Source organism: Penaeus vannamei, chromosome 42 (genome assembly GCF_042767895.1).
Source record: "Penaeus vannamei isolate JL-2024 chromosome 42, ASM4276789v1, whole genome shotgun sequence".
Taxonomy (NCBI): Eukaryota; Metazoa; Arthropoda; class Malacostraca; order Decapoda; family Penaeidae; genus Penaeus; species Penaeus vannamei.
The window spans coordinates 20,760,711-20,771,422 of record NC_091590.1 but is presented as its reverse complement, the minus strand read 5'-3'; the positions used below and the strand labels follow the sequence as shown (position 1 = coordinate 20,771,422).

General features: G+C 43.8%; 1 protein-coding gene across 1 annotated transcript; it reads left to right on the top strand.

Moving 5' to 3' along the window:
• Nucleotides 1-622: 622 nt before the first annotated feature.
• Nucleotides 623-5,255, top strand: LOC113821189 (toll-like receptor 6). The gene has a single exon (XM_027373660.2). It carries the CDS (start codon nt 780-782, stop codon nt 4,827-4,829), a length of 4,050 nt encoding a protein of 1,349 aa, XP_027229461.1. The 5' UTR covers nt 623-779; the 3' UTR covers nt 4,830-5,255.
• Nucleotides 5,256-10,712: the final 5,457 nt, after the last annotated feature.

Below are 10,712 nucleotides of genomic sequence, written 5' to 3'. Positions count from 1 at the left end.
CCTTCTGTTTAAACAATATCATTTTCTTTAATTTCTAGATTTACACATATTTTTTTTTACCCTATACTATATTCTTGTGGTATATGAAAGTGTATGCTATAGAAGATCTTGGGTTTTCATTCAAGTAACTCTCTAGATACAGATGAAGAGAACAGTAAGGTACAAAGACAAATTAAACGCAACAAGACTATATTAACAGTTTTTGAATTTCCTTCGAGTAAAATCCTTCGGCAGTACTTATGAAAATATCAATTTTATAGGATAGAAGACTCTATATTTTGGGAGACAGAAGAAATATCTCTCCTCTTAAAAATCCCGTCTTGGCAGGCCCATCTTGGCTCCTCCTCTTGACCCCCGTTCTCTTGACTGGTGGCGCCGCCCTGGTGGCAGTCAAGAGAAACAGCCTGGGCATTAATTCAATATTTCTTCAATATAAGAGAAACAAATTCATCAGATTCATCAAAGGAAACACGCAATCGCCACGAGGAACAGAGCGGCAAGTTGAGCGAGCAGAGAGAGCAGCGAATTCTTAAAGAAAGTTTGGTGGCAAGCTGGGCGTCTGGCGAGCGCCGGCAACGCGCGGGTCGCGGCCAACTTACAAGTACGGGAGGCAGTGTGGCTCAGCGGTTAGTTTACACCGCGCACTGTCGGAGGAGAGATGTGCCACTCGTGTCTCGTGGTCACTGTACAATTCCGCTGACATGATCGTAGTGTGTTGATAATACAAGTTAAGAAAAACTTTTTTGTGATTGAAGTGGTATTCGAACACTACCACCAAAATGAAGAATACTGTGGCATTATACGTGTTTGCAAGTGTTTTTGCGAGCTGTTCTGTAGCTTTCGTGTACAACGCTCCAGAAAATTGTGACTGGACCTTCCGCGACGAAGCGCAGAGAGAAGTGTCTTTATCGTGCAGCCTAAGGACAATCGGGAACGACTTCGACAGCAGCAATTTTTCTATCGCACAAAGTGAACATACGACTGAATTAGAAATCCTGTGCAGTGATGTGTTGTTCTTCCAATCGTCGCTTCAGCCTCGCGTGTTTCAGCGGCTCTACAACTTGGACACGATTTCGATCGAGTTCTGCAAGCTGACCAGCCTGCCCGCCGGGGCCTTCCTCGGCCTGGACGCTATGAAGGCGCTGGCGGTGCGGACGCACAACAGCGACTGGAGTGCCATGGCGTTAGAGCTGAACCCCGACAGCCTGGTAGGCATGCCTCATCTCGAGCGCCTCGACCTCGGCCAGAACAACATCTGGAATCTGCCTGAGCGCGTGTTCTGCCCGCTGCCTGCGCTGCGCCACCTCAACCTCACGTGGAACCGCCTGCAGGACGTGTCTGAGGTAGGCGTCTCCGGCAGCTGCGGCGCCCACTTGGTCACCCTCGACCTGTCAGGAAATGACCTGGTGGTTCTCCCCGAGGCGGGGCTCGCCGGCCTCGAGTCGCTGCGAGAGCTGTACCTGCAGTACAACGACGTGTCGATGCTGGCCGACGGGGCCTTCTCCGGGCTGTCCACCCTCAGCGTGCTGAACATTTCGAGCAACCGCCTGGTGGCGCTGCCCCCGGAGGTGTTCAACGAGACCCTGGGCCTGACGGAGCTCCACCTGCAGAACAACAGCCTGAGCGTGCTGGCGCCGGGGCTCTTCTCCGCGCTCAGCCGCCTCACGGTGCTCGACATGTCGTTCAACCAGCTCACGTCGGAGTGGGTGACGGCGGAGACGTTCCGTGGCCTCCTCAGGCTCGTGGTGCTCAACCTCAGCCACAACCGCCTCACGCAGGTCACCCTCGACATGTTCCGCGACCTCTCCACGCTGCAGGTGCTCGACCTCCGCCACAACTCACTCACCGTGCTGGGCGACATGACCTTCTCGCCCTTGGCCAACCTGCACAGGCTCGACCTCAGCTACAACAGCCTGGTGTCGGTCGAGTCTCGCGGCCTCTCGGGGCTGCACGTGCTGGCCTCGCTCTCGGTGGCGCACAACAACATCTCGCGCATCGCCCCCGAGGCCTTCCAGAACTGCACTAGCCTCCGCGACCTCCGCCTCGAGTACAACCTCCTTGAAGAGATTCCCGAGGCCGTGCGCGAGGCCAGCTCCCTGAGGACGCTGAGGATCAGCCACAACCAGCTGAGCGCCGTGGCCCAGGGCGACCTGACCAGCCTCTCGGCCCTCCGCCACCTCGACATGTCGAACAACTTCCTCCGCGGACTGTGCAAGTCCTGCCTGGCCGGCCTCGAGTACCTGGAGGTGCTCGACCTCTCGCAGAACGAGCTCAGCACAGTGCCACACGGCGCCTTCGACACCAACACCGGCCTGCAGCTGCTGCGCATGGACGGCAACAAGATGAGTGACATCAACGGTCTGTTTGCGTCTCTGTCCAACCTGTTGTGGCTCAATGTGTCCGACAACAGGATCTCGTGGTTCGACTACGCGCTCATCCCCGACCAGCTGCAGTACCTTGACCTCCACAACAACAGAATCCGCGACCTTGGCAACTACTTCAGTTTGGAGAGCAAGCTGGAGCTGAGGACCCTCGACGTGAGCCACAACCAGCTGGAGAGCCTGAGCGCGTCTTCGGTGCCAGACAGCGTGGAGCTTCTCTTCGTGAACAGCAACAAAATCACTCGCATCGCCACTGGCACCTTCGCCGAGAAGCGAAACCTGTCCATGGTTGACCTGTACGACAATCTGCTCAGCAAGATCGACCTCAACTCCATCAACCTGCCCCGCGTGCCCGAGGAGCGCGACCTCCCCGAGTTCTACATCGGCGGGAACCCCATCTTCTGCGACTGCAACATGGAGTGGATGCACCGCGTCCACCAGATCAGCAGCCTCCGCCAGCACCCTCGCGTCATGGACCTCGACAAGGTGACGTGCACCCTCCCGTACCCCCGCTCGGCAGAGAACCGCGTGCCCTTCCTCGAGACTCAGCCCTCGCAGTTCCTGTGCCCCTACACGTCGCACTGCTTCGCCCTCTGCCACTGCTGCGACTTCATCGCCTGCGACTGCCAGATGACGTGCCCCATCGGCTGCTCCTGCTACCACGACGGCACGTGGGCCACCAACATCGTCGATTGCTCGGCCAGGAACCACCACCAGCTGCCGGACGACATCCCCATGGACGCCACGCTGGTCTACATGGACGGCAACGAGATGCCCTTCCTCGACGCCCACCACCTGATCGGCCGCAAGAACATGAGGGCCCTCTACCTCAACAGCTCTCGCGTGGAAAGGATTCAGAACCGAACTTTCCACGGTCTCTCGACGCTGAAGGAGCTCCATCTTCATGACAATATGTTGGTCGAACTTGAAGGGTTCGAGTTCGAGCATCTGGAGCACCTTCGGGAGCTGTACCTTCAGAACAACCGTCTGAAGGTAATCAATAACGTCACCTTCGCAGGTCTGAAATCACTCGAAGTTCTTCGCCTGGATGGGAACTTCCTCTTTGAATTCCCTGTGTGGCACTTGAAGCTCAACAAGGGCCTCAAGGACGTTACCCTCGGCATCAACCTGTGGTCCTGCGAGTGCCAGTACATGGTCGACTTCAAGAACTGGCTCATCCGCGAGACGGACGTGGTGAAGGACGCCAAGAGCATCTTCTGCGTGTCCAACTCCACGGGCGAGCCAGGCCCTTACGTGCTGGAGAGTTCGTACTCCTGCGAGAACTTCGTGGCGACTTCCATCGTGCAGGAGAAGCTGGAGAACGACTTCCTGCAGCCGGTGCTGATCACGCTGGCCATCTTCTTCGTGGTGCTCGTGATGGGCGTCGTGTTCGCCGTGTTCCGGGTGCGCCTCCAGGCCAGCGTGTCCAAGAAGTGCGGCCTCAAGTGCTTCCCCTCCCAGCCCGCCCCCGCCAAGGAGGAGGAGAGGAACATGCTCTACGACGCCTTCGTCAGCTACAGCGAGATGGACGCGCCCTTCGTCACCGAAGTGTTCGCCGCCGAGCTGGAGAACGGTGACCCCTCCTACAAAGTGTGCCTTTCTTCCAGAGATTACCAGACTGTCGGTTCATATGTGGGTGATTTTATTGTGCAGTCGATTGAAACAAGTCACAAGGTGGTTCTAGTCCTTACGAAAAATTTCGTTGATCACGATTGGTGCAAATTTTCTTTCAAGGCCGCCCACGTCGAGGCGCTGAAAAGCCTGAAAAATCGTGTGATTGTGGTGATGTGTGGTGATGTAGATGAAAGTGACATGGATTCAGATTTATCAGGAATCGTCAAAAGTGCGACCAAGCTGAAGTACGAGGACAAGTCCTTCTGGAGCAAGCTCCACGCTGCCCTCCCCGGCGGCGCCAAGAAGATGTCCCAGCAGTGTTACATCACAGAGACCAACTACATCATGAGGAACAGCGTCCCCGTGCTGTCGCCGAACCACAACCTGAAGCAGAGCCAGTTCATGCCCAACATGGTGCTGACCAACACCCTCAAGACGCCCGTGTCCCACTACCACCAGCAGCATCACTATCAGCACACGCAGCCGTCCATAAACAGCGACACGGGCGACCTCGACAAGACCTTCGTCAGCGTGGAGACGGCCCAGTCCAGCCTCGCCCCGAGCCTCAACCACTCGTACATGTCGATCGACTACGCCGCCGCTCGCAACTCCCACATCTACGCCTCCATCGACGAGACGACGCCTGCGCTTCCTCCGTCCACGCTCCCTTCAGTGCACACGCTCCACCAGCACCTCCGTCAGCAGCAGCACGTGGAGCCCCTGCGTCAGTATCTACCCCAAGACGTGCTGTCGAGTCAGCAGCGCCGACCTCTCACGGGCGCGCCGATGCAGACCTTCGATCAACCAGCTGTCAGTGCGTCCTATTTCATATAAATATTGTATAAAAAAAATATCTAAATATATATATTATCTATATTATAATTTTCTCTGATATGTGTGGCTGAGCTGTAATGATGAGAAAGTATGGACCGGGGAGCAATGACGAGATTTTGTGAGTGTTTTAGTAATAGACCACGTGAGTATGTCATTGTTTATGTCTAGTCAAGATGAGTGACAGCTGTACTAGTGCCTTCACATTACGGCCTTTGTTGTAGAACTGTTGCTGAGTCGTCTAGCTTATGTAGCGCTCCTTGCTTACTGTCACATTTGTATATATGTACTATATTTCCACTGTATAAATCGTGATATCTTTGGCCAAAGTGTGATAATATTTAGCTGTTACGTTGAGCTCAAATCGTGAGTCTATAACGGGTATTTTTATAAAATCAAATAATTACAAAAATAAAAGATGAATTGTTATGTATGTCTATCTTTCCGACCTCCGATGAAATGAAAACAAAATTATGATAACGAAGAGAAATGGAATTAATTGATCAAAATATAACAGATAAACAACAATGATAACAAGGATAACATTTATGAAAAATAATTGATTAAAATTAGAATAAAAACAATGAAAATATTTCAATGATAACAAAAGTAAAGATAACAATAACATCAACTATAATAATCAGAGCATAATGAATACATCATGAGCAAATAAATGAATGCTAATGATTACCACGATGTCAAGAATCCTCCTCCTATAAATAAAAAAAAAACGATTTAAAGAACTCACTTAAAGAGTTGAGGTGAATACCGAGGGAAGAAATTCCCACGGGTGAGCAGCCACGGGAGGGAGATGAATGAGTAGCCAATGGGAAGCCGCGAGAAGCATTAATCATGTGTAAAGACTTTAACCCAAAATCGAACATATTCTTTAATCAACGAAGCAAAATCAGAGGCTAAGAAGAATAAATATTGGAATTAAACAAGAAAAAATGGCTGGAATTAAAAAAAAAAATGGCTGAGAATAAAACAATGGAAGCACAACACGAAAGGGGAAGAATGTATACATAAAAAGAGAAGCCACAGGGGGAAAAAATGGTAAATGGTATCTTTGAGAAACCTGTTGTAGTAGGTTGGAAAACACGACCCCGAGAAACCCTACCTGACCCACGCACTCGGGGCGACCCCCTGGGACACTGTCCTTCTCCCCTTGCCCTCCCCCCCCCCCCCCCAAACACGCACCATACCGACCCTTCCCATCTCTCCCCCGGTACCCCTGCCCCTGCCCTCCCATACCCCGCAGGACACACACTCGCAAACAAGTAACCGTCGCTGGTCACGAATACCCGAATACCCGAATACCCGGGATCCGAATCAGGTAGACGGTTTCCAGCCTGTTGATTCCAGTTTGCTGGGACGTTGCACGCGGGCCGTGGCTCTGGTCAGAAAAATACTATAAAAGAAAACGAAGAATACGAATCCAAGAAAAAAATTTAAAAAATAAAAAAAATGAATAAAACACACACGCACACACGGAAGAATTCTCAAACAAAAGGCGATCCTTTCATCTCGAGCATCTAAACAAAAGCCGGGCCCCCCCTCCCCCTCCCCAACCCCCACCCCCCAGCGTCCCCACGAGGGAACCCCCCCCCCTGACCTGAGGTTGTGGTGCGCTCCACTTGACCATAAATCATAAAGGGATCGCGCCGAGCCCCCAACACTGGCCGTGATCTGAGTCGGGGTCGAAGCGATACAAAGTGCGATCGGTGTTAATGCAGATCTGAGAGGCAGGGAAGCCTAAAGACGAAGCTTTTATCACTGTGGGAAAAAAAGAGCTGTGAGGAGGAAGCGAGGTAAGCGTGGCCGCTAATCACTCGCTGTTTGGGAAGCTAATCTCAGCTGAGGGAGGAAACGCGTTAGAAGGAAGGATTTATAAGAGAGGAAAACAAAAGGAAACGAGGGAAATGATATGAGTCAAAATAAACGACAAACAAAAACAAAAATAATGAACAAAATACATTATAGCAAGCACGTTTAGCTTAGAAATCAATCATTATTAAAACGACATTGCATTAAAAAACAAGAGAAAGAAAAGAAATCATTACTAAAAAGTAATTAATTATAAACACCACTTTTATTCTAAGCGTCAAAGTTGCAACACGAATGAAATCAATGACCTGGAATATGACTTTCAGTAACATAATGTTTGCGTATTGTGAATTCGTTAAACGTGGAATATCGAGGACAAACCTACAGTATAATGAAGAAATGCCTCATTAACATGACAATGTAACATGAATAACCATAATACGAAACACATTTTGGATACAAATGCGTCAATGGATCCTCTACAAAAATATATTTTGACGTGAAAACAGTATTCAGAATGGAAAGAAAAAGCTTCATAACATTCATGACACATCAATGATATTGTAGTTATTCTAGATTCATTTGTATTTATTATTTCAGAAATAACAAAATTTCATTATGGTACATTTGAACAACATTGTACTGCACTATGAAAAAGGTGATCTTGATAGCAATGGTAATACTAATAATGATAATCATATTGATAAAAATGATGATAGCCAAGATGATAATAAAAATGATAATAATGACGACAGTGAAGATGATATTAACAATAATGATACTAATAATGGAACTACTAATAATGGAACTGCTACTACTACTCCTACTCCCATTACAACTACTATTACTACTGCTACTACTACTATTACTATTACTATTACTTTTATTACTACTGCTACTACTATTGCTACTACAACTACTACTTCTACTACTATTACTACTGCTACTACTACAATTACTACTATTACTATTAGTACTACAACTACTACGTCTACAACTATTAGTACTACAGATTACTATTACTACTACTACTACTGCTATTAATATTACTATTACTGCTACTCTTACTATTAGTATTACTACCACTACTACTAAAAACCATCATAATAGCAATGATAGGATAATATCACCACCCCCCATAACAACAATAGCAGTACTAATAGAAATAATGCTAATAGTAAGGATGATAGTGATGATGATAATAGAAAAGATTATAATTATGATAATGGTCATAATGATGATAATGATAATGGTAATATTAATAATAACAATGACAATGCTAATAATAACAAAAATGATAAAAAGAAAAAAGATAAAATGATAATGATAAAAATGCTGCTGATGATTATGATAATAATAATAATGACAATAATGATAATAATAATAATAACAATAATAATAATAATAATAATAATAATAATAATAATTATTATTATTATTATTATTATTATTATTATTATTATTATTATTATTAAAAATCATGACAATAGCAATAATGATAATGATAATAATAATATCAATATTACTACTAATAATACTGATAACAATAATGATGATAATGATAATGATGATAATGATATCGATAATGATAATGATGATAATGATATCGATAATGATAATAATAATAATTGCTAATAAGGATGATAATAATGATAACAATAATGATGATAGAAATGGAATGCTAAATATAATGAATATAATAACACATTCTAAAGATAACACTATCAAAAATAACGACAATGATTACTGTAATTATTGGCAATGGTAATATTGTCAATAGTAAATATAATACTAACTGCATCAGTGTAAATAACAATGATAATGCGAATAATAGTAAAATCAATGATAATCATCAAAATTTTTTTAACTGATGCGTTATTGATGCCAGTAATAGCAACAGCGAAAACAGCAGCAATGATAATAACATTTAATAACAAGATATAAAGATGATAATATTTAAAGCAAATACTACTGCTACTACCACTACTTCTGTACTGTTAATACTACCATCACTACTACTATTTCTATTACAAACTATGGCGATGGCAATAATGACAGTATTGCCAATAGTATGAATGGTAATAGTAATAACAATATTAATGATAATAGTATTAATGATGATAACAATAATGGCAATGGTAGTAATGGTGATAATAGTAATAATGATGATAATAATAACAGTATTAAGAATAACAATAGGAATAACAATAATAGTAACAATGATGATAATGATAATGATACTGATAATAGCAATAATCATTATTCTTATAATAATGATAATGATGATAATGATAATAATGATAACAGTAACAATAATGATCATGATAATTAATAACAACAAAAATTATAACAATTCTACTATGCTAATAATGATAATGATAAAATGATGCTAGTACTGATAACAATGGCAATAATATCATTGATAATTATAAAAAATATTATTATCAATAAAGATTATTATTGATAAAGATGATAATGGTACTAAAAATATCAATGATAATAGCGATAATGATAAAGATACTACTACTACTACTACTACCACTAATAATAATAATAAAAATAACAACAACAATAATAATAACAATAATAATAATAATAATAATAATAATAATAATAATAATAATAATAATAATAATAATAATAATAATAATAATAATAATAATAATAATAATGATAATAATGATAATAACAAAAATAATAACAATACCAATAATTATGATGACAATAATAATAATAGTAATAATGATAATGATAATAAAAATGAAAATGATAATAATCATAATCATAGTAATGATAATAATGATAATAATTATGATGATAATAGCAATAATGATAATGATAGCAACAATGATAATATCAAGATAAATAGTATACAGACAACAAAAAGGAAAATAATGGTAATGATAAAGATAGCAATAACAAGGAAATGACAACAGCAATAATTGTAAAGACTAAAGCAGCAGCAGCAATAATATTAATGATAACAATAAGTTGCAATATCAATAATTCATATGCACTGCTGCAACGGCGGCCACAGAAAACAGAGAAGCATAAGCCCGGTTCATTGCATCGTATCCGTTACACATTAATTTTTCTCGAAATACAATTCCCTGTACCGCGGGCTAGCCTTGGAATATCCGTAATTGATGTTGATTTGCTTTGGGAATAAACCGCCGACGTATCTATCATTGGTCTTAATGAAACTAGTTGAGCTTTGCCGATACAAAAATGGGAGTCGGTAATGTTCGAATTGGAAACGAAGTCGCGGTATCGTCATTATTTCGTATTTCGTCTGCTGTCGGAATCGCTGTAATTCCGTCCGTTCCTATAGCGAGACTTTAGCGTATAAAAAGGCCGAACGTAATGGTATCATAGTCACAATAACGTTCATATGCTACAGTAACCGCAGAAGAAATTATATGGTATCACGGTATACTTGAATCTAACGGTGTTTACTCAGGCCTATCGTAACGTTATACAAGCTGGCTGCCATAAAGTAGCTGATATTGTCTACGGGACTATTGGAAAATAATATGGCTTGGGTGAACAAGGGTGTTAAGTTCTATGGTGCCCAGAGGACAGGTATGAGGTGCTATGGTGCCCTAAGGAGCCCCGTGTGCTACCATACCCAGCGCAAAATTTACATATGATAATAGCGGAGAGGTTTACCATAACAAACAACAAAGCGTATTCAGAGAGAGGGGTTTAATGAGCTGTTCGAGTTTATGTATCGAAGCGGCGCTTGAGCTCAACGAAAATCTTTCTGTTTTCTTTTCATCTTTCTATTTTCTTTTATCTCGCCCGGATTATAATTCGAGTCGCGTCCGCCTGGATTTAAAGACTTTCTTCGACTCAGCTTGACGTTCAGGATTTTCAAACAAGATTGTTCTTCTATTTATTCTCCTCCTCGAGCCCGCCACGGGACGAGCACGCAAATGAACAGTATATCAAATGAAACCAAAACAATCTTGTCGACCACTGGGCTTCTTACTGCGCTCCCCCCCCCCCTCCCCTCCGCCCTCCCCTGCCCCCACCCTCCCGCCTCCCGCCGCCGCCCCG